The sequence below is a fragment of the Panthera onca genome, chromosome B4 (genome assembly GCF_046562875.1).
Source record: "Panthera onca isolate mPanOnc1 chromosome B4, mPanOnc1 haplotype 2, whole genome shotgun sequence".
Classification (NCBI taxonomy): domain Eukaryota; kingdom Metazoa; phylum Chordata; class Mammalia; order Carnivora; family Felidae; genus Panthera; species Panthera onca.
The window spans coordinates 88,160,475-88,185,535 of record NC_138345.1 but is presented as its reverse complement, the minus strand read 5'-3'; the positions used below and the strand labels follow the sequence as shown (position 1 = coordinate 88,185,535).

At 42.7% G+C, this 25,061-nt stretch overlaps 1 protein-coding gene across 2 annotated transcripts in view; it reads left to right on the top strand.

The window, feature by feature from the left end:
• Nucleotides 1-1,368: 1,368 nt before the first annotated feature.
• Nucleotides 1,369-25,061, top strand: part of PPM1H (protein phosphatase, Mg2+/Mn2+ dependent 1H) — a 261,692-nt gene continuing 237,999 nt past the window's right edge. The window contains exon 1 of one of the 2 annotated variants that reach the window (XM_060657079.3): nt 1,369-2,134. In XM_060657079.3, coding sequence (XP_060513062.1) covers nt 1,890-2,134 — 245 coding nt within the window. In that variant the 5' untranslated portion in view covers nt 1,369-1,889. The remainder of the gene's footprint in view (nt 2,135-25,061) is intronic. The other variant, XM_060657077.3, reaches the window with a different exon arrangement.

Here is a 25,061-nt window from a genome sequence, read left to right as displayed (position 1 = left end):
AAATTATTTTTCTGTTCTGTGAAAAGTAATAAAAACTCATTGACAGAAATGGTATTTCACTGAACATTTGCATGTTGGTTCTTTCGTTTTTTTGTTTTTTACATAATTACTTGGGATGCTGTAAACTGGAGTTCCTGGTTATGAAAAAGCCAAAGGTGAAAATGCCTTTAAAAATATTATAGATACAGGGGTGTCTGGGTGCCTCAGTCAGTTAAGCATTGGACTTCTGCTCAGGTCATGATCTCATGGTTTGTGGGTTAGAGCCCCACATCTGGCCCTGGAGCCTGCTTCGGATTCTGTGTTTCCCTCTCACTCTGCTCCTCCCCTGCTCATACTCTGTCTTTCTCTGTCTCTCTCAAAAATAAACATTAAAAAAATATATACATATATACTATAAGTACAAAAAAGAAAAGAAACGAAAGAGATCAGTGAGGTTTACCCAGGCCTCACCTAAGAGCAAAAATTCCAGTTCCTCTTCAGAGAATTACCTTCCCACCAACACCTGGGCTGCTCTCCCAGCTTCCTACTGCTGAGAAGAATGAGGGCCTGTATTCCCTCCTGAACTTACTGAGCTGTTCAGTAAGTAACTCCACAAGTAACACAGAATCCTGGCAAATTAAATGGTAGGTAAACATGGGAACAGGATACAGAATAAGTAAACATGAACAGGATACAGCTTTCTTGCAAAAAAAAAATTTTTTAAGCCAATATTTAACAAATGTTACCCCTGATGAAACACATTCATCAGTTGGTTTTTCAGACATTTTTCTGTTTAAGAAAATAGTTTACATTAAGTGTCTCAATATTAAACACGGCCAGCTTTGAAAATACACTTTTGTTCCTATGTTGGAGGAAAATACTTGTATAAGTTTATTAAACAGTTAAGTACTAGGTAAAACAGGACTTGCTTCTGATTTCTGAGAGCTCTTTTGTGTTCCTACCGTTAAGCTTATTCTGGGTTCGAAATAGGGTTTGCCCGGTAGATAATGTTGTGCGTGGTGCTAATGAGGAATAAAAGTAATTCTAGAAATGCCTAGGGAAAAACTTTTAATGATTCTTATGCAACACTTGTGAGTTTTGTCGTGTTAAAGCTCTGAAAAGTCTTTCACACCAGGTGCTCCTCATTTCCACTGCCGGCCCACCATGGGGCCGGCCCACCGAGATTCCACCTGTCTCCCCTTCCCAAACCTCCAGCTCCCGAAGTTTCCATTCCCGGAGGCGCAGGCAAGCATTCCTCAGCTAGGGGATTCCTCAACTGGCTCGGCCCGGCTCCACGTGACCTCCCCTAACACCTGTATACTGCCTTCAGCTCACAGCGCCCCCATCCCCTCCGCCAGGTACCGACCCAGCCCGGCTCCCCCTCCCCCAGGAGGTCACGATCCCGGTGCGAGCCTCGCTCGGGCCGGCAGGGGAGGGGCGGAGGCCACGGCCACGGCAGTTGCTCGAGCCCTTGCAGCCTGATTATCACATGACTGGACGGCGGCGGTAGCCGTGGCAGCAGCCGCGCCGGCTCTGCCCGCTCGCCGGGTGGGCTCAGTTCCGCTCACGCAGGAGTCGGGCGCAGAGGGCGGGGAAGGAACCTGCTGCCGCTGCGGTCGCCCAGTCGCTCCCGGAGCGCGCGGCGTCTCCCCGGGCCCGGCCGGCCCGCTCCATGCCGCTCAGTTGCGGAAGTGTAGCGGGGGGAGGCGGCGGCGGCGGCTGCACGGAGCGCGGGAGGCCGGGGCCCGGCCCCCTGCAGCACTAGGCTCCGGGAGCCGCGCGGCGCGCCCCAGCGGCCCCGCTGCCCGTGCGCCCGGCGCCCGCCGCAGCCTGCATGCCCCGCGCTGCGCTTCGTCCGGCCTCCGCCGCCGCCTCCTGCTCGCACCGCTGCTGCCGGGCGCCGGAGTAATATGCTCACTCGAGTGAAATCTGCCGTGGCCAATTTCATGGGCGGCATCATGGCTGGCAGCTCAGGCTCCGAGCACAGCGGCGGCGGCTGTGGAGGCTCGGACCTGCCCCTGCGCTTCCCCTACGGGCGGCCGGAGTTCCTGGGGCTGTCTCAGGACGAGGTGGAGTGCAGCGCCGACCACATCGCCCGCCCCATCCTCATCCTCAAGGAGACCCGGCGGCTGCCCTGGGCCACTGGCTACGCAGAGTGAGTGTAGCGACACCGGCGGCGCCCCTGCTCTCCCGCGGCCCTTCCCCGCACGGTTCCAGCCCTCCTCCTCCTTCCTCGGCCTCAGGGCCCTCCAGGGGCTGCCGGCGTCCAGGCCTCGGCGGGGGCCTCTTTACTTACACTGGCCATTCCTCTCTTTTCCTACTCCCCCTTCCCCCAACCCCAAGGACGCAGCATCTCCAGACCGGGTATGGGTGGTGGATGGTGGGTGGCAAAGCTGGACCGTGGGAAAGCTAAGGTTGCACGGGTCTGTGATTCCGGGGGCTGTGACACTTGGAAGAAAGTGCGTAGAACAGCTTTGCTGAAGTTTGAAACACAGCAGGGAAAGCTGGTATCTGCGCCCACCCTCCCCAAAAGCTTTGCGCCACCGCATGAAGTTTGTGGGGAAGAGTCAGGAGGAGCTGCCGCTGCGCGTGAGTGGGTGGGTAGGGGGCAGTTCGTGTGCAAGGTTACACATAAGAGAAGGTCTCAGTTTCTCTGATTTAAGTCTAGGAGCTTGCTCGCTTCTTTTTTAGCGGGTAGTGAACCTCTGCGCGTTCGGTAAATGCCAGTACTGTTTCCCCCAGTCCTCTGGGAGTGGGAACTTATTTCAGGTGTTTAACGATAGCATTTTGGTAATCAGCTTTGGCGATTAAGCGAGCGTTTGAGTGATTTACTATTTCAAGAACTGATTCAGTTAGGTTGACGACCTGGAGTGGAACTGGGAAAGGAGGGAGGATTTTAATGGCCTCCCCGCCTCCCCAGCTACTCCTCCATTGACTATTAATGACCATCTTATGAATGATAGGGTAAGTAAGGTTCCTCCTCCTCATCGTTATGAAACTGGGAAATTGGGAAGGTGGCATTTAGGAGACCAGAGATCAGGGCTTAACAATGACCCGGTGGGTGCACAAGTGCACGCAAAACCCCGGTGCCGGGCACACCTGCCCCTTTTCCTTTAACTCCATCTGCTCCATGATCTTGGCCCTCCCCTCTCCGCGAACAGCATCGCTCGCTGATTGGTTCACCCGGGAACCAATCGGCTCTCCCGACGCCTGGGCGCTTCGATGCTGACCCTGTTCTGGTGGCCCGGATACCCGCGAGCAGGCAGGGTTCCCGACGCTCCGGGTTCCGGTGCGAGACGGGGTTTGCAAGACGCTCTGCTTAGAGTCTCGAATTCTTTTTTTCCTTTCCTTTTCATCATACGACCTTTTCTCCGTGGGTTTTAATAGAAAAGGCGAATAAATAGGGAGAGACTACTGGAATATAAAAGATGGTGACAAAGCCCAGTGAGAAGGTTGGGTGCTAAAACAATAACCATTAACACATAATAAGGGACAAGCCTGGTTAGAAAATGTTGTGTGTGTGGGGGGGGGGGGGGTGGCGGGGAGTACCAGATAGCCTTATAATTTATAGGAGAATCCAAAGCAAAGATAAACACCTGTATAAGGAAGAAAAGCCTGTCCATACATACCAAACACCTTTTGTTGAGTGAAATTAAAAAAAAAAAAAAGTTTAAAGCCTATTTAGACGCACTGCAAGGCAAAACAGCTCGGAGGCATACTGTGTCTTACAATTGTGTGAGGTGGGGAACTTGTGCTTGCCAAAAAACCTGAACAACCCAGCCATTTGTCGCTCCAGTGGGATTTACAGGGTGAGAGCATCTGTCTGAGGGGCAGAATGACAAGGAGATAGTGAGAAAGTCATGAGAAGTAGGAAGGAAGATGTTATAACCCATGTGGAAGCTCTCTGGGCACGATAAAAGGAGGACCTCAAACGGGAAGAAAAGGAAAGGGGAATAAAAACCAGTTTCAGAATGTTTGGTTCCTATGGCAGGCACATGATATGCTCAGGACTGTAAAGAATATAAGGGAATCTGAAATGAGAGCTGTAGCAGGGATGGATGGGACCTAGGGGCTACACCTCCTCCTAGCTAGGCCTCCATTTCCTTATCTCTAAGAAGTTTGCCTTTTCCTAGACCCAGATGTGAGAGATGTTCGGTTAGAAGGACCCCTGTAAAAATCTTTAATTTTAAAAATCAGTTATTTTTTAAAATAAAATTTTTTTTAATCTTTGTTTTTGAGAGAGAGAGCACGAGTTTTTGAGCACGAGTGAGCAGGGAAGGAACAGAGAGGGAGACACAGAATCCAAAGCAGGCTCCAGGCACAGAGCCAGAGGTGGGGCTCAAACTCACCAACCGTGAGATCATGACCTGAGCCCAAGTCGGACTCTTAACCAACTGAGCTCCCCGGGCACTCCTAAAAACTACTTATTAAACGCTCACTGGGTTAAGTGGCTTGGACTTTTGATTTCAACTCACGTCACTATCTCACAGTTGGTGAGTTGGAGCCCCATACTGGGATCTGTGCTGACAGCGTGGGGCCTGCTTGGGATTCTCTCCCTCCCCACACATAGTCTCACGTGTGTGCTCTCTCTCTCTAAAAAATAAATAACTAAACATTAAAAAATAAAGAGTGGATTAAAATATTAAAAATATTAGTTGTGAAACTAGTACATACTTGTGAATTCAAGCAAAGACCTGTACCTTTACAAATGTAGGTACCCCCCCCCCCCCCCACTCCCTTTAGGGTTAGTAACTGTTTAGTGTTTGGTGTGTGTGCCTTTCTAGACTTCTTTGAATGCACTTATAAATATGCATCATGTGTTTCTTTTTTCTTCCCACGATAGACTCCTACTGAGTATGTTATTCTGTAGCATTTTCAGAAAACGCTATGTCATGGACTTTATTCCAAGTCAATACATACAGAATTGCCTCATTCTTTTAAAGTATATACATAGTACTAATAATAGCTAACAATAGGTGCTTACTGTTTAGTACTTTCACTGTTTGCAGCTTTGTATCATATCATTTGATTCTCACAACAACCCTATAAAGTAGGCAGTAGCATTTGCATTTTCTATAAAACAGAATATATATATATATATATATATATATATATATATATAACAGAATATATATGTAACAGGATATATATATATATATATAAAATAAGACACAGGCAATGAATGATTAAGCAATGTATATATCTACATATATAAGCAATATATATGTAACAGAATGTATATATAATATATATAGTATATATAAAATAAGGCACAGAGGCAATGAATGATTAAGCAACTTTCCCAGAGTCCTACCACCTTAACAGAGCCTGTATTTGAACCCAAGCATGATTCCACAGCTCACAATTACCAAACTGCCTCCTTACAGGGTATTAAACTATGGTGCATTAATCTATACCCAGGATTAAGCACTGTTATCTTGTCCCCTCCCTTTGCCAGATGTCAGATGTACTGTACCACTTCCTCAAACCTTGAACTGTACTTACTCTTCCTGAAAACACACATCCTGAATGATCAAAATGTCTGAAATAGAGAAGGGGAGAGAAAGATCTGTAGGGCTATGATCAGATGCTGCTACCAGTAACACTGCCCTTTACTATAGTATCTCATGGAAGGAGGAATTCCCTTTGTTCTAGAAGGTACCTAAGAGAGAGAGAATTGGTAAAGAGATTGCTCAGAGAGTAGGGACCAGGGGGATGCTATGAATCAAGGTCTGAATCAGAAGGGGTTTGCTTACCCTTCCAAAAAGTGAGTTACTTTCAATGCCTTCCTGGGGAGGAAGAATTGGCATCTCGGTGTTTGAGCAGTTAAAGGACTCTAACTCTAGGGCTGACCTTTTGGACGATAGAAAAATTAAGGATAAATGTTCTATTTTTTGCCACTTGTTAATCCTTTTCGAGCAGAGATTCTCTGTAGGTTATAGGCCTAGAGAATTAGCTTAAGAAATCCCTGTAAGACTTGAGGATCCAGAAACTGAAGACCCTCACTTATTAATTCAGTATTTATTGGCGTTGTGCTGAATGGAATTTCCTGGCTTTCTATTGTGGCTGAAGCTTTTAGCCACTTGATTAAGGGCTATCTGCTAGGTTGTAAGACTCTGTAAGGTGTTACAGTTAAAAATAACATCCAGAGAGCTCACATCTTTTTAAAAAAAATGGATTAAAAAGTTTTCTTTTTTAGTTTGGCTTTGAAATTATGGATTTAGACTGTTAGATCTGCTCAGAGAGAGCCCATGGGAAACAACAGTTTGACCCAGGGACCCCCACAGGGCAGCTACTTCCCTTCTCTCTCCATGACTTTAAACTTTTTTTTTTTTTTTAAGTTAAGCTTATTTTTTTTTGAGAGAGAGAGCAGGCCAGCAGGGGAGGGGCACAGAGAAAGGAGGACAGAGGGTGTGTGGGGCTTGAACTCATGAACTGAGAGATCATGGCCTGAGCTGAAATTGGCCGCTCTGAGCCCCCCTGGCACCCCTCTCTCTAAAACTTTAAATCCCACCCAAGTGGTTCCTGTGTTTCAGGGACGTGGAAGTTGATTCATTTTTAATGGATTAGGAGCCCATTTTGACTTCTTCCCAGCTTGTCCAACCTTACTCTCATCAGTGGTCAGCTGGACTTACAGATACAAGTGGATATGGAGTTCATGCCCAAAACTACCGCAGCAGAAAAAACCAGAGAACGTGTAGTAGTCTGTATATGAAAGCGTCACATTCACGTTTTTGTCGGGGATAAATTTTTGCTTGTACAGAAATAGGTAATTACAGCATTTTACTTGGGGTATAGCTACAACTATACAATTCTCTTTATTTATTTGTGTTTATTTTTGAGATACAGAGCATGAACAGGAGAGGGGTGGAGGGAGAGGAAGACAGAGTATCTGAAACAGGCTCCAGGCTCTGAGCTGTCAGCACAGAGCCCGATGTGGGGCTCGAACTCACAAACTGTGAGATCATGACCTGAGCCAAAGTCGGACGCTTAACCTACTGAGCCACCCAGGAGCCCCTCGTCGTCGTCATCGTCGTCGTCGTCATCATCATCATCGTCATCGTCGTCATTTTTTCCCCTTAGTATCTTTCTTATAAAAGTGACCCAGGCATGGGTACAAAAAAAAAAAAAAAAAAAAAACTATTTTAAGTTCTTTGTGTCTCATAGTGTTCAAAATTGTGATGAAATAGCCTTGTTTAAATCCAGCAAATAGCCCACACGCATTTAGATTTGTTTTGGAATCTGTAGGCTGTTCTGCGGCCCCAGCTATTGGCACTAATTAACAATCACCAGTGAATCACGTTGGTTGTCTGTGAGGTTGTGATGACAGAGAAACCACTATTTCTCTCTTGATCCAAAGCTCAGAAATCCCCTGGCCTTTATTTTTTCTTCTGACCTCCTCTAGCACAGCCACCCCTCTTACACCTCTTAGCAGAGCTCCTGCCTGGGAACTTCCTGTTTAACTTTTGCAGCGGAAGAATCTTGAGGTTCTTTACTTCTTCTTCTATAAAGATAAAAAGGAATGGATTGTGGAGGAAGGTGTCTCATTTAACAAAACTCTCCATAGCACTTACTTGCAGATGAATTAAAAGTTCAGAGTGGCCTAAAACATGTCACCTGCCTTTCTGGTAACCTGCAGAAGGTATTCATTTCCTATTTTAAAGCAGGTGGTTAAGCTCTCCTTCATTTTTCAGATTTAACACAATGAAGTCTTCTCCTCTGGGATGGAGCTTCTGGGCTGTCCCTTAGGAACCTGGATCAGTTTCCTTCAAAGACTAGTGATGCTTTTGGCAGAGGATTTAACCGTTCTGAGGGGCTGTGTTTATTCTGTGTTTCAGCTTCAGTTAGGTAGACATCTCTGATATTTTCCCACCACACAGTGCTTCCTAACTATGGTTATGGTAGTACCAGCTGATAAAACTGACTGCATCCTAGAATTGTTTTCTAAAAATATATTATTGAGGACAAATTTTTATTGAGATATAATTGACATTGATTTCAGATGTGGAGCATAATGATTCCACATCTGTATATATTGTGAAATCACAAATCTAGTTAACACCCATCGCCACACATAGTTACAATTCTTGTGTGTGATGAGAACTTTTAAGATTTGCTCTTAGCAACTTCAAATGTACAAGACAGTATTATTAACTGTAGTCATCACCCTGTGCATTACCTTTTGACCACCTTAATCCATTTTTGTACACCCTTCCCAACCGTTCACCAATCTATTCTCTGTATCTATGAGGTGTTTTGTTTTTTAAGATTTACACACATAAGTGAGGTAATATAGTATTTGTCTCGGACTTGTTTCACTTAGCATAATGCCTCAAGGTCCACATATGTTCTCACAAATGGCAGGATTTCCTTTTGTATGGCCAAGAATACTCCATTGGGTGTATATATCTATATATGAAATATATATGTATAAAATATATATGATATGTAGATACACACCCGCATTTTCTTTATCCATTCATCTATCAATGGGCAATTAGGTTTTTTCCATGTCTTGACTATTGTAAATAATGCCACAATGAACATGAAGATGTAGGTATTTTTTTGAGTTAGTGTTTTCCTTTCCTTTGGATAAATACCTAGAAGTGGAATTGCTGGATCATATGGTAATTAGATTTTTAATTTTCTGAGGAAACTTCCATACTGTTTCCCATAGTGCACCAATTTACATTCCCACCAACGGTGCACAAGGGTTCCCTTTTTTCCCCACATCCTAACCAGAGCTTGTTATTTCTTGTTCTTTTGATCATAGCCATTCTAACAGGTATAAGCTGATATCTCATTGTGGTTTTAGTTTGCATATCCCTGAGGGTTAGTGATGTTGGGTACGTTTTCATGTTGGCTATTTGTATGTCTTCTTTGGAAAAAAAAAATATCCATTCAGATTCTCTGCTCATTAAAAAAAATGAGATTTTGGGGCGCCTGGGTGGCGCAGTCGGTTAAGCGTCCGACTTCAGCCAGGTCACGATCTCACTGTCCGTGAGTTCGAGCCCTGCGTCAGGCTCTGGGCTGATGGCTTGGAGCCTGGAGCCTGTTTCAGATTCTGTGTCTCCCTCTCTCTCTGCCCCTCCCCCGTTCATGCTATGTCCCTCTCTGTCCCAAAAATAAATAAAAAACGTTGAAAAAAAAATGAGATTTTTAAAATTTAAATTAAAAAAAATTTTTTGAATGAGTTTTTTCTATATTTTGGATACTAACCCCTTATCAGATAGATGATGGCTAGCACATATTTTCCTCCATTCAGTAAGGTCCCTTTTCATTTTGTTGATGGTTTCCCTTGCTGTGCAGAAGCTTTTTAGTTTGAATAGTCTCACTTGTTTAATTTTGCTTTTGTTGCCTTTGCTTTTGGTGTCACATCAAAAAATTGTTGCCAAGATCCAGGTTGAGGAGCTTACCACCTATGTTTTCTCCTAGGAGTTTTATGGTTTCAGCTAGCATTCAAGTTTTTAATCCATCTTGAGTTAATGTTTGTGTCTGCTGTACGATAGTGGTCCAGTTTCTTTCTTTTGCATGTGGCTGTCCAGTTTTCCCCCACACCACTCACTGAAGAGACTGACTTCCCCCCATCATGTATTCTTGGCTCCTCTGTCATAAATTGGCCATATATGTATGTATGGGTTTGTTTCAGGGTTCTCTGCTCTATTTACCTATGTGTCTGTTTTTATGCCAATACTGTGCTATTTTAATTGCTGTGGCCTTATAATATAGTTTGAAATCAGGAAGCGTGATGCCTCCAGTTTTGTTCTTTTTTCTCAAGATGTGTTGGGTCATTTGGGGTCTTTTGTGGCTCCATACATATTTTAGGATGGTTCCAGTTGTGTGAAAAATGTCTTTGGAATTTTGATAGAGGGACTGCATTGAATCTGTAGATTGCTTTGGGTAGTCTGGACATTTCAACAGTGTTTTTTCTAATCCATGAGCATGGAGTGTCTGCCATTTGTATTTTCTTCACTTTCTTTCATCAGTGTCTGATAGTTTTTAGTGACAGTTCTGTCACTTCTTTGGTTAAATTTACTTCCAGGTATTTTATTCTTTGGTGTGTAGTTGTAAGTGGAATTGTTTTCTTAAGTTCTCTTTCTGATAGTTCATTATTAGTGTATAGAAATACAACTGATTTTTGCATATTGATTTTGTATCTTGTAACTTGACTGCATGTGTTTATCCCAACAGGTTTTTGGTGGTCTTTAGGGTTTTCTATTTATATCCTGTCATTTGCGAATAGTGTCAGTCTTTGTGTCTCCCTTTCTGATGGGGATGCTCTTTCTTTGCTTTTTTTTTTTCTTTCTTTCTGCCTAATTGTTCTAGCTAGGACTTCTAGTACTGTGTTGAATAAAAGTGGTGAGGGACACCTGGGTGGCTCAGTCAGTTAAACCTCTGACTCTCGGTTTTGGCTCAGGTTATGATCTCATGGTTTGTGAGTTTGAGCCCCACATTGGGCTCCTTGCTGACAGTGTGGAGCCTGCTTGGGATTCTCTCTCTCCCTCTCTTTCTTCCCTTCTCCTACTCGCTCTGTCTCTCTCAAAATAAATAAACTAAAAAAAAAAAAAAAAAAAAAAAGTGGTGAGAGTAGACATCATTGCCTTGTTCTGGATCTTAAAGGAAGAACTTTCAGTTTAGCACCAGTGAGTAGTGAGTATGATGATAGCTGTGGGCTTGTCATAGATGACCTTTATTACATTGAGATACATTACCTCTATACCTATTTTGTTGAGAGCTTTTATCAGAAATGGATACTGAATATTGTCAAATGCTTTTTCTCCATCTGTTGAGATAATCATGTGATTTTTATCCTTCATTTTGTTACTGTGTATTATATCAATCGATTTGTGTGTATTGAACCATCCTTGGATCCCTGGAATAAATCCCACTTGATCATGGTGTGTGATCCTTTTAATGTGTTGTTGAATTCAGTTGGCTAATATATTGTTGAGCTTTGCATCTATGTTCAGGAGGAATATTGGCCTCTAATTGTCTTTTCTTGTGGTGTCCTTGTCTGGTTTCAGTATTGAGGTAATGTTGGCTTTGTAAAATGTATTTGGAAGTGTTCCCTCTTCTGTTATTTGGAAGATTGAGAAAGAAGGACAAATTATTTTTTAAAGGAAGATGTCTTTTAATTGTAGATGTTTTGGTTGTTATTGGAGTTGTCTTTATGCTTTGTTCTGATTTGTCTAAATTTGAACAGAGGATTGATCCCCCCACCCCCTTTGAATTTATGCCATCCTCTTTCAGGAAATAAACACTATTCACCTTCCATTCTCTCAGGGAAAGAGTGGCATTCCTACTGTGTGTCAGGTGTCAGATATGGGTCCTATTCTGGGCCCATAATATAAGACATAGTCATTGTCCTCAAGAAAATTTTTATGTCATAGTCTTTTCCCCTTTAGTGTCATTCTTTGAAATTAAAGTCAAATCACAGACTAATCAGGTGGTAAGAGGCCAGCATTGGAGAAGGTGGGTGCAGGGAGGTCATTTGTTTTATTTTTAATGTCTTAATGCTTCTGGGAAATTTCAAATCTCAGCATTTGAAATCATGGTGTCTTTAAGTCCTACTAAGGAAGTAAACTGTTCTTTCCAGCAAACATTGTGATTAGCTGTCAAGTTCTCTGTACCTGGAGGTCCCAAGACCTTTATATATATCTATATAAAGGTATAACTAAAAAAAAAAATTATTGTAACTCTTGTTAAAATGGTAAGGAATATGTTTTTCAAGACTGTTGCAATAGGGGCACTTTATTTTTTTTAATTTTTTTTTCATGTTTATTTCTGAGACAGAGAGAGACAGAGCATGAGTGGGGGAGGGGCAGAGAGAGGGGGAGACACTGAATCCGAAGCAGGCTTCAGGCCCCGAGCTGTCAGCACAGAGCCCAGCGCGGGGTTTGAAGATCATAACCTGAGCGGAAGTCAGACGCTCAACCAACTGAGCCACCCAGATGCCCCAGGGGCATTTTAATAGAGGAAAAGAGATCAGACTCAACTCCAAATACAGCAAAGAGAGCTGGGAATTTATAGCCAATGAGCAGCGTGAGGACGTTAGTGGGTGGAAAATTACTGGGAAGAGACCTCATGGGTAGGGGAGATTCTTGTGAAGGCAGGTCAAGGGCTTACACATCAAGGTAGGAGAGGAGATTGATCATATATGAAAAGTGATCAGATTTGACTGCTAAGTGGGAACCTAAAGAACCAAATCTATTATCTGCCATTACCAACATTTCATGTAATAAAGGATATTTAAAAACCAGAAGAGTTGGGGCACCTGGGTGGCTTAGTCAGTTGAGCATCCCACTCTTGATTTTGGCTCAGGTCATGATTCTAGGATTGTGGGATTGAGCCCCTATGTGGGGCTCCACGCTGAGAGTGGAGCCTGCTTGAGGTTTTCTCTCCCACCCCCCCCCACCCCGCCCCCGCCTTCACCATTTCCCCTGCTCTTTCTCTCTCACTCTTTCAAAATAAATATATAAAAATAGAAGAGCAGAGGCAAATAATCTCAGCAAAAAATAGTTTTTTAGTTTTTTTGAAAATGCTATGATAATTGCTGTTTTCCTAATTTTTCACAGACCTATAAGACCACATATTTTACCTGCCCTAGAGGACTCCTAAGGCATTTTCCAGTTTTAAACCTTGAGAGTTTCTGGGGTTTAGCTAAGAACCAGTATCTTTTCCAGGCTGAGGTCTTTCCAGGGGGCCTACTCTCATCTTTATTGTGATTACAGTTTTGAATTATTTTTCCCCAGCACTTGATTATGAAAATTTTCAAACATGCACAAAGTTGAAACCATTATGCACTTAGCACCCATAAGGCCACCATCCGGATTCTACAGTGCACATTTTGCTGTATTTGCTTATTCATTTCCCTAGCCATCAGTCTATTATTATTTTTAAGTGTATGTTTCCTTTAGTCCAATTGCTTTGATTTCATGCTACTAAGGTATTTTCTACAGTAAATTAAAAATTTGGATTGAGTACCTATGACATTCTCGAGAAAACCACCAAACAATTGGGTCCTCACCCATGCACGGGGAGCCAACCTAGATTTAACTTTTATACCCTTGGCATACTACAAATGATCCCTCAGTCCGTATGCTTGCCATACCTTAGCATTCACATAACTGAGAACTTCAGATGGGGTCCAGCTGAAAATGAGAAATAGATGACCTATTTCTTTCCTGTGCTCCTGTTTAATTAAATTAGTAGGAAATTTGCTTAAAACTGAAGTTGTTGCTGTTGTCAGCTGGTGGCCAGTCAGGGGAATATGGTGAGGAGTAGTCTGTTTTGTTAAGACTTCAGAAGGTATTGCTTGAAAAGTGCTGATGATAAAGACACCGTTGTGCTGTTTTCCTTATTTCTGAGATAGATGTCTGCTAGGAGGCTTAGTACCTGCCTAATTACTCTTTTTTTCTGGGATGGTTCCATCAGTTGGGTTTTCTGGAATGTGAATCAATAGTGTTTTTTGTTTTTTTGTGTTTTGTTTTGTTTTGTTTTGTTTTTTTGGTTATACTGTTTCTGATTTATGTTTACAGCTGTTTATAGAAAACTAAGTGCTTACCTACCCATATTTTCTGTGCGGACTTTGTGCTTCCATATTAGCGAGAATAATGATGCCACCAGTTAACATCTGTATAGCTCTTGATGCCTATTAAGGTCCTGCCATGTAGACTTAAATGTAAGCATCTGTTCTCCATGTTTAATAGAAGAGGAAAACGAGGCTCTGAGAGAATCCAAGTTACTTTAGCATCTCCTACAGTCCCACGATTCTGACGACCATCATGGAATCACTGAACCTGATCATTCACTGTGTGAAGTTACTCATTAATAAAAAGACATCTTTGTCCTATAAACAAAATGTCAGAGAACAGAATAAAGAATACATTTTATTACTCAAAGGAAATTAATACGGCTTAATCACCAGGTGGCTTTAAATTGCATGTTAGCACATCAAGTTTTATACAAAAGGATGCTTTTCAAAGCTTTAAAAAATAGTTCTGTTGAGTATAGTAGACTTTCTTAGTATATGTGCATGTCCTGAGAACAACAGTCCAGATCTTGCCAAATTACCATCTTAACTACAAAGTGCCTTTTTTCATATTTTAATTTTTTGCAAACCCTATAAATCTTAAAAGCAGCCTGTACATTTTATCTGGTGGTATTTTTCTAAAGTTAATCCTATGTTGCACCATCAATAGCTACTTAGAAGTGGGTAATAAGGAATTTGGGATGATGGGGCACAAATCATGAGTCAGGTTTTATAAGGGATGCCCTCTTAAAATTTACTTTGGGGGTCCTATTACCTAAGTTCTTTACAAAGCAGAATCAAATTTTAATTTTTTTAATGTTTATTTTTAGGAGGGGCGGGGGAAGGGAGGGAAGGAGGGGCAGAGAGATCGGGAGACACAGAATCCAAAGCAGACTCCAGGCTCTGCGCTGTCAGCACAGAGCCCAGCAGGGGGGCTCAAACTCAAGAACTGTGAGATCATGACCTGAGTCGAAGTCGGCTGCTCAGCTGCTCAACCGACTGAGACACCCAGGCGCTCCCAGAATCAAGTTTCAGTGGGACTTTTTTCAGTTACTGGACTTTGGGGGCAAGGCTGGAGCACCAGTGTGGCATTTGTTTGCTGGTCCTTGGCCCCGTGGGCTCTTGCAAGGGCTGTCTTGTGGCGCTCTTGCGTCTGTGACTTGCCCGAGTCAGGCCTAATGGAGCCTTGCGGGTAGGGGTAGTGCCATTAATCATCACAGGGCTGCGGGGTGGACAGAGAGATCAATTGCTTGCCAAGCTGAGAGGTCCAAAGTGGTTCGTGTGCTCTACTGTCCTTTCAGCAGGTTGACGAATAAACATTTAAGCTATCAAAAAAAGATGCCTCTTTACCATATGACCTTTTTCATTTAAGTATAGGAAGAAAAAAATCTCCAGTGACTACATTGATCTTTTTTTTAAATAAAAATGTTGTGCATTATTGAATTCCTGTATTTAAGTGGTCTGTGGTGTACTAGTAGCCATTCTGTGCTTTTTCGAACGTTGACAAATTATGTTTAGAACACACAGCTGGTGAAAATAAATGTTTAGTAGGAAGCACATTTTAAGGTACAGTGAATATGAAGAGCACATAAGAGGATGTGAGGGGTAGGAGGGAACCAAACTGGTATTGCTGTAGAAAGAACTATTAAGAGGATTTTTTTTTAATAGAAAAGAGGAAATAACTACAATATTTTGTTGCAAATAAATAGCCTACGAGGACGAACTCTCAAATGCATGCTTGGGAAAAGCAGAGAGCCGTTCTGTCAGCCTTTTAGGATGGCGTTCACCCTGTAGAGTAGGGTTTAGAGTAGAGCCAAAGAGCCAGATTACGCAGCATCTTGGCGGCCTTCCCTGTGACCATTACTAATGGGGCCATGCTACCCTGTTGTTAGAACCAGGTGTCCAGAGCTGGGCCGGTGATGCGGCGCAGCAGCAAATGCGGAGAAAAGAGTTGGCAACTCGGACCGCAGCAGCTGGTACTTAATTTTTAAAATATCCAGGTGTCAGATGGGAATTACATGGGCCCATAGTTGAAGCCCTGCCTCTCCTCCTGTCCCCATGTTCCAGCTTATGCGGTCAGTGCCGACAGAGGCCACCTGGCCCTCTCCTGCCGGGCACGCCACCTGAAGCCCTGCCTGATGCTTTGCCCCCCCTGAGAGGCACCACGGGGTGTCCCTGGGCTTCGGTGGAGCCCTGAATTGCATCCATTTCTGGTTCCCAGCCTCCTCACTGTCATGCACCCTTTTATTTATGTATTTTTCTTGGCTGTATCCCTTTGTGAAAGATTTTAACTAGCCACATCATATCTTTTCATCAGCAGGAAGGGGGAGTGTGATGATGATCACGTTGAACAGGTAACGTTTCGCCCAAAAGCAAAGGATTAACCGTTGTTTCGGTTAATGTGTGAGTCCTTACTGTCCACACTGTCCTCCATTTGCTTCTTTTGTACTTCAGTACTTAGAGCAGTTGAGGTTTCTTCTTGCTACCTTCCCAGATCCCTCAGGAGCCTGGACCACAAGCTGAAGCTCTCCCACCAGGCTTGGCATCTGCACCAGCCCTGAGTTCGCAGATGGTGTTTTCTTTAGGATTCAGATGTGTAACACCTTCCTTGAGCACGTCATTTCCAAGTTTCTGATGTCCTTTTCCTTGTTGAAAACTATGTTTTAATGGTTTTCTTGGCTCGCAGAGTGCTGCAAGTTGCTGGAGAGACCTGATACTTGTCAGCTGCAAGCTTAATTAAACTCATGCTGAGAATATTATCCTTTTTTTTCTAGCAGAGTTTTGACCCTTGGGCAAAAATTTATCTTGCAAAAAAATTTCTATCCACTAACTACGAGTGAGAAGAATTTAAAAACATCTTTAGCTATCTATTAACCTGTCAAGATGGAGAAAGGCCTTGATGAGTCAGGAACACAGAGTTAATTTTTTAAAATAATCTGGTTTTTTTTCTCCTTGCAGACTGGATATGCATTCATTGTGTCACTTCCAAATTCCCCTAAGTACTATGAAGAATATAAAAATTATCCATAAATCCTATTACTCATAATTAACGTCAGTTGAGAATTTGTATATATCTCTACATATTTGTATTTATAAAATGGGATAATTCTACATATGGATTAGTAGTTCTTTCACTGCAAGTAAAGTGTCCATGTCAGTAAATATCATACTCTGTCATTTATAATAGCTGCATTATATCCCATTTATGGTTTTAACATTCTTTTTTTCTTGGTAGTAACTTTTTTTTTTTTTTTTTTTTTTTTTTACTATTAAGAATCCTGAGATGAATATCCTTTTAGATCTATATCTATATCTGTATCTATGATGATATGTGGAGCCCAGTGTGGGGCTTGAACTCACAACCTTGAGATCAAGACCTGAGCTGAGATCAAGAGTTGGGTGCTTAGCCAACTGAGCCACCCAGGTGCCCCTAGATAAATTTTTGTTAAGCCATAATTTGAAAGGTGACATTTTTCTGGGGAAAAGGTGCAAATTGGACTTTTCCAGTATTTCTAGTGACATTATTGAATAGTTTGAAAAGACAAATGTTTTGATTGAAAATTGTATTTGAGAAATGTTAGTTATGTACTTTATATTAAACTACTTTACCAAAGTAGTGTTTTGGTAAGCCAGGCTTACTGATTTAAGAAACATTATTGCTGCTTTTTTTGTATTTAGGATTGAGGTTTGGAAAAATGACCCTTTAGGACTAGCATAAGACCCTCCTGTGAATGATTCTGTCTTCAGAGCTAAAAACACTCATTGGCTGTCATGCCTTTAAGAGATAATCAGTGACAGCTCTTGATTTTACTTAGTTGTTTTAACTTTTAATGGATAATCTTGAGGGAGTGTGGGCATTGTCCTGTGTATTTTAATTTCTCCAGTGCTTAATATAGATTCCTATACATGAATGCTCCAATATCACATGGACCAGAAGTAGTGGACATAATCTATAGTTCCTCTAATTTCAAATGAAAGGAAAATCACTGTTGTTCTATAGGCTAATTTCAAAATATGTGCCCAACTTCTGGGAACACAACAGTTAATACAGCACTTGTACATTTCATTTATCTGTCTGCTCCAATGTTTGTTGGAGGTATTCATGGTATTCTCTGCATCTGGACTTCTCTATGCGGAAAGAAGGGAAAAACATACCTAGCTTTCTGACTCAGTGGCCAGTAATGGTAAGTCTATCTATCTGGATGCTGAGTTCAGAAATCCATTGAAGTTTCTGAACATTATCATTGCTTTCTCTGACCCCATCTGCTCAGCTTTTTTTCCTCTACTTTACTTTCTTCACTTTGTAGTATTTTTGGTATATTCATAAGGTGACTGCTCATGAATCCTTTCTCTGTGCACAAGCTAAGGCCTTATTGAATTAGGCACAGTCTAATCTATTTCATCTCTGGATTGGATAATTTATGCTAAGATTTGCAGTTTGCTTTTGAATCAGAAACTCAAAGTCACGCAATTGGCCCATTTCCATCTCTTTCTAACTCCAAGCCACTAACTTCTTATTTAAAGTTATGTACATGTCAATTTGAACTAGTTATTCTGTATTAAATTTTAACTTCATTAATTTCTATTCCTATGTTGGTACTGGTTCTTAGGCTGATCCCGAAGAGCTTCTTGTTTTTTGTCAGCTATATATAAAAATGATATTTACTGGAAGTTACAACTGGGAAAATTTAAAAATATTTATAATTTCAGTTCATTTTTAATGAAAGATAACCCTATTTTGCAAAACAAAAACCAGCTTAGTAAGAGGAGTGGTTTTCCTATTCACTTGTAAATCTCTCTAGTAACTGGCTTAATAGAAGACAGTTGGATTCTTAACAGCTTATGCATTGAATCTGTTGTATCATCATGCTCATGGGTAAACAGCACTTGGACTCAGTGAGAGAAGGGGAAACACCATAGCATATGGTGAAAATCGTTTTAACCTCATGTATCTCTTGAAAGAGTCCGGGAGACTCCAGCCATACTCGAGAAAGGCTGGTGGGGGGTATAGTCAGCATAACTTTTTATCTCTTTTTTTTAAAGTTTATTTTGAGAGGGAGGGAGAGAGAGAGGGAGAGAATGAATTCCAAGCAGCCTCAGCACTGTCAACACAGAGCCTGATGCAGGCCTTGATCTCACAAAGTGTGAGATCGTGACCTGAGCCAAAATCAAGAAGTGGATGCTAAGCTGACTGAGCCACCCAAGGGCCTCTCTCTGTGATTTTTTGAACTGCATTTTACAGGTAGAGAAACTTAGTCCACTTTAAAAAAGTTATGGTTGGAATATAGTTTTTCCAGTTCTTTTTTTTTTAAATTTTTTTTTTTTTAACATTTATTTATTTTTGAGACAGAGAGAGACAGAGCATGAACAGGGGAGGGGCAGAGAGAGAGGGAGACACAGAATCTGAAACAGGCTCCAGGCTCTGAGCTGTCAACACAGAGCCCGACTCGGGGCTTGAACTCATGGACGGTGAGATCATGACCTGAGCCGAAGTTGGCCGCTTAACCGACTGAGCCACCCAGGCGCCCCAGTTTTTCCAGTTCTGACATACATGTTTGTACTGATTCTGGAGTTCCCTTTCCACACTTTCTATGGTATTTCTAACAGATGTGGGGAGTACTTTGTCTTCTCCAGAGGACCTGTGTGTCATGTGTGTTTGGGCTGTTTAAGACTACTGGACAGTTGAGGGTTGTATGACTCATTTTTAACATAATAAAAACTGTAGGGGCCAGGATTTGCTATAAAATATAAATCTTTGGAGGTTAGAGTGGGAGAGAGCCAAAGCGTAAGAGACTCTTAAAAACTGAGAACAAACTGAGGGTTGATGGGGGGTGGGAGGGAGGGTAGGGTAGATGATGGGCATTGAAGAGGGCATCTTTTGGGATGAGCACTGGGTGTTGTATGGAAACCAATTTGACAATAAATTTCATATATTAAAAAATATATATATATAAATCTTTGGTAAAATACAAGTCTTAAGTTGATGGTACTTCTGGGATTTTAAAAAAAATTTTTTTTTTAATGTTTATTTTTGAGAGAGGGAGAGGGGGGAATGGGGGAGGGGCAGAGAGAGAAAGGGAGACACAGAATCTGAAGCAGGTTCAAGGCTGTGAGCTGTCAGCACAGAGCCCGATGTGGGGCTCGAACCCATGAACCACGAAATCATGACCTGAGCCAAAGTTGGACGCTCAACCGACTGAGCCACCCAGGTGCCTTGAAAGGGATTATTTAGTAGTAGCATGGTACTGGACTTTTGTTTGTTTTTGGTTTTTGATATCGTTACCACACATTTGCCATACACGTCACAAGGGCAAAGGAGTGAAAGATGCAGAGGTTTTAACCTTAAATGGCTTACACTCTTGTTAGGAAGATAAATTCATAAAAAGATGAAAATCTACGCGTGGTGCGAAGAGGAGTAGGGTGTTCTGGGAGGGGATTAGTCCTTTGAAGAGGCAGCTTGAGGTCGTCTTGGCTCTTGTAACCAGACTGTGGCTTCAGCAAGCTGGTTCACTGTTTTAGCATTCATTTGGCTTATTTATAAAGTTAGGTCTTTGCCTCTGGCTCCAAGGTGCTGAGAGAGTAAGTATAAGTAGTAGCATAATGGAAGTTGTGTGCTGATTAGTTTGTTTCAGCTGACTTTGATGTAGGATACTTGTGTACGGTTCACGAAAAGTAAAGCTTTACCATTGCCTTATTTGCTTTATCTTAAGTCCTTGAGGGATCTGTTGGCTGAATTTGCATTTTAGCAGAAGGTGGAAGTGAATTGAAAATTTAATTACATTTGACTTCATGATACAAACTTCTAGATCCAACAGAGGGATAAACCAAGAATGATACATATAGTGGCAAGTCAGCCTCTCTTCTGGGGAAGTTGCCTGCCCTCTCCAGCCTATGGGGCACTGAAGGAATAAATGCTAAGCACAGGTTGTAACATTGTTTCTAGGGAAAAAAGAAAAAAAAAAAAAGAAACCTTAAGGGGCATCAGGTGGCTCAGTCAGTTAAGCCTGTGACTTACGCTCAGGTCATGATCTCCTGGTTCGTGGGTTCCAGCCCCGTGTCAGGCTCTGTGCTGACAGCTCGGGGCCTGGAGCCTGCTTGGATTCTGTGTCTCCCTCTCTGTCTCTCTGCCCCTTCTCTGCGTACACACACTCTTGTGTGCTCTCAAAAATAAATAAACATTAAAAAAAAAAAAAATTGACAGCCTACATGGATTAAAAGGGACTAGAGTTTTTGGGTTTTTTCCCCTTGAATTCTTTTGAGAGTAATGATGCAGTTACTGTATCTGTCCAGAAAAGTTGTGATTTGAAGTGTGTGGAAGGAGAAATGTTTCAAAATTTTATCAGTGAAGCAGGTAAAATTAAGGTGGTGAGGATTCCATTATAATTGGTTCCCATTGCTTCCGCTCAGTCCTTTTCTGAGGCATGATTCAGTTATAGCCAAACTATAATTTGTAAAGTATGTGGATGCCTGTGTCTATAAAAAGGTGTTTTTTGTTTTTAAAATTTTTTTTAATGTTTATTACTTTGAGAGAGAAAAGAGCATGAGCAAGGGAGGGGCAGAGAGAGAGGCACACACACATACAGAATCCAAAGCAGGCTCCAGGCTCTGAGCTGTCAGCACAGAGCCCAACATGGGGCTTGAGCTTGTGAACGACGGGATCATGATGTGAGCTGAAGTCAGTCATGACCTGAGGTGAAGACAGTCGCTTAACAGACTGAGCCACCCAGGCGCCGCTGTTTTTGTTTTTTTTTAATGTGAAATTGGTTGAAATCTCTGGATCCTTCCAGAAAAAAAAAAGGAATGAAGATCAGAACCAATTTTGAATTTAGTCTGTCAGCCTGAGGGTGGGTGACCTGAGGACATCTCCGAAGTTCTCAGAATTGTGCTGTCGCTTGGTGCAGAGCTAATGTCCTTTGCTTTGGCAGTTAAATTGCTGTGGAAAGCAGCTGTACTTGATGTAACTTTAATCAATACCTTGTACTTCTGTGTGGCCCCATAGCTACGGTACCGCTCTATTCTGCTCAGCATCTCTGGCCTAAGAGTAAAGGACACAAGGTCTTGCTTGAAGGTTGGGTTTTGAAACCTCATGGAAGCCAAATTATATTTTAAAACCCCTGGGAAGCTTGCTACTTGAAATCGGTCACTGCAAGCACCTGTTTTCTCCATGTTGGGAATAGTTCTGTTAATCAGTGTTGGTTCTTTCTGAGTTGAACTTTGCTAGGCCATGTGTTTCTAAAGTGGAGGATAACTAGTGGTATGTGCATTTCGAACATTAACCAGCAGCTGGCCAGCTTCCGTAGCTTGAAGGTTTTCAGGATGAGTGGTTGGGATTCTGCCTACCTTGGCTTCCTCCCTAAAGTTCTTTTTGCTACCCTTGTAGGATAGATTTATTTCACTTTTCACATCTTTATTCATACCAGAACTGCTTGAGCTTCCATTCCTACTAGGGTTCTTCTCATAAATAGGAACTATTCAAAACCAGCTCCATTAATGTTTTTCTCACCAAAGAACGCATGCTCTCAGCCTTTGAACTTAAATCACATAGCCTTTCCTGAGGTACGTTTATGTTTATCTCAAAGCAGTGATTTACCTCACTTATAGAGTTAATTGTACAGTTTTATAGGAAGCTAGTTCTTCCACAAACATGGCTGGTTAGGTACTGAGAAATTGAAGGGCGAGTCATCTCTATTTCATAGCATGTGGCATTCGAGCTTTTTGGAGTATGTTAGAGGACAGACGCCAGAAGCGTTACGTTATGTTAGTCAAACAGCTTGATTGTTAAAATTATATTTATTAAAAAAACTCCCTTCAATGGTGTCCATTTTTAATAAGTCATGCTGGGGGCAAGTAAAGCAGATGATTTGAGCTAACTTGGTAAAAAACGAAGTTAATTTCGGTTTTCAGTCAGATAACAGTTATTAAATTCCCACTGAATATAAGCTTTTCAAGGTTGGAAAATGCCTTCTGGGGGGGGGGGTCTCTGGGTGGCTCAGTCAGTTAAGCGTCCGACTTCGACTCAGGTCATGATCTTACAGATTGTGAGTTGAAGCTCCCTGTGTCCCCGCATCCGCCTCTGCTGACAGCTCGGAGCCTGGAACCTGCTTCAGATTCTGTGTCTCTCTCTCCTCTGCCCCTCCCCTGCTCATGCTCTGTCTGTCTGTCTCTCTCTCTCAAAAATAAACATTAAAGAAAAATTTTAAAAATGCATTCCTGTGTTCAAGAATTTCACAGGTAAGCAGGGAAGGTATTATGTGTGTAACTATATAGTACAGTGATCTGCTGTGATGAAGGAGGTGATGAAATGCAGTGGAGCCCAGCAAGTCAGAGTGCGGGTTGAGAGAATGGGAAGGGGATTAGCAAAGTTGACACGGGTGGGAACTTGGAATGCTGGTGGAGGAGGTGTATTAACTAGAGAGACAACAGCGTGATTAAATACAGGGTGGTGTGGAAGTGACCATTTCTGGGAATTCAGGTAATTTTTTATGACTATTGGTAGGTATTCGTTTGTAGAGCCTCCTCAGAGAAATCCCTCACCTGGAGCCCAGACCACCTGGCACTAGACAAATAATCGTGCTCCCTTCTTACGGAAGGAGTGGGTACTGAAAAAATTTTGATAGTCTTTAGGCCTGCCAAGCATGGCCTCTGGAACCTCCCTGTGAGATTTGGGCTTTCCTTTATTGTGAAAGGAAGCTGCCTGAATGATGCTTTTGCATTTGGGAATCCTGCCGGGCTACTCTTGGGATGCTCTGCATTTTGTGTTTGGGGAGTAGAGGGAAAAATAGAGGGGCATTGCTTCTCACGTAAGACCTGGTGGAATGAATGGAGGTCTAAGGTGAATTCACTATGGACTACAACTTTTGCTACAGGAAAGAATAGAATGAGGAGGCATATATTGTCTCATTTGCTGGTAGGCTGGCCTGGATATGTTCTGCAGAAGCTTGGTGCGGTCTGTGCCACTATCACCTTGTGATTGTGTCACCAAGGAAGGAGAGCTCCTGGAGGTCCTGCCCGAAGGCACAGGGCTGCAGACCTGATGATCTAGCCTGCCTTTGACAAGAACTAAAGGGCCACCAAAACCCTAAGCCAGTTTTTCTTTCATCCTGGGATTTCTGATTCATGGCAATCAAAATCAAAGTAAAACTTATTCCAGAGGGTGTCGAACTTTTTCTTTTTTTTCCTTAGCATCAGATTAAAAAAAATCAACAACAAAAGTGCTGAGAGGGACAGGGCTGAAAAGGTAGATGACGATAAGGATTGTGAAGGCCCTTTTATGTCACGATCAGGAACTTTAAGAAGCAGCAGTGAGCAGTCACAGGGAGTTTTATTTTTATTATTTTCTTAATGTTTGTTTTTGAGAGGGAGACAGCATGAGTGGGAGAGGGCACACACAGAGGGAGAAACAGTATCCAAAGTATGCTCCAGGCTCTGAGCTGTCCACACAGAGCCTGACGCGGGGCTTGAACTCACAGACTGCAAGATCATGGCCTGAGCTGAAGTTGGATGCTTAACTGACTAAGCCACCCAGGTGCCCCAGGGATTTTTTTTTTTTTTTTTTTAGTAGGTGTTAGGAATGACATGAAAGTTATATTTGGGAAAAATAATTGGCAGGTGTGGGAGAGAAACAGGTGAAGGTGAGGTGTGATGTTGAGATGAAAGAGGGGAGAGCTGGGGGCTTCTAGACGTAAAACTGGGAGGTTGTGGGGACTGACGGGGAATGCGGAGGCATGTGGTGGAGACCCGGAGTGGAGTGCTCATGCTTCTCTTGCTGGCTTGTCTGGCCTTGTGGGAGGCTTATACTTTTCTGCCCCCTTTTCATTTGGGTGAGCCCATACAGCCGGGTCTGGCCAGTGTTTTGTGAGCACAAGTGAAGTGTCACTTCCAGGCCGAAGCATTTCACGGTCACTGGAAAACCTTCCAGCCTTGTCTTCCTCTTGTACAATAAGGAGGAGGCTGTGCGTCTCAGATGGTCCAGCCACAGGTTGGTGGGGCCTCCATCAGTAGAGTCCCTGTTGGGGCAAAGGGGGTGGGTAGCCTGTAGAGTTGTTCGTGTCTGCGTTGATCAACATTTTTTGTATAAAGGCACTAAGATTCGGAGAATGTTTATTCTGGCGGTATGTCCTAGCCTGTGCTGACCTACTGCGTGGTGGTTCTTGGTAGCAGCTGCAGTGGAGAAGTGTGTTCCAGGCTACAGAGGAAAAACAGCTGCAACCACGCTGGGTTAGAGTTAAATGGGTTTCTTTGTAGAGTTTCTTAGAGCTCTAAAATGTTTATTTTGAGAAAGAGAGCAAGCAGGGGAGGGGCAGAAAGAGAATCTCAAGCAGGCTCTGCACTATCAGCACAGAGCCGGACGTGGGGCGTGAACCCACGGACCGAGCCAAAATCATGAGTCGGACGTTTAACGGACTGAGCTACCGAAGCAACCCTAGAGCTTTTAGTACACTGAGGTGAATCTTGAAACTCCAAGCTGGAGGAGCTGATGGATTGCTTCCTAAGCCTACCTGACTACGAACTTTCATTTCCCTCTCCTTTTTGGATAATATTTTGAAGAACA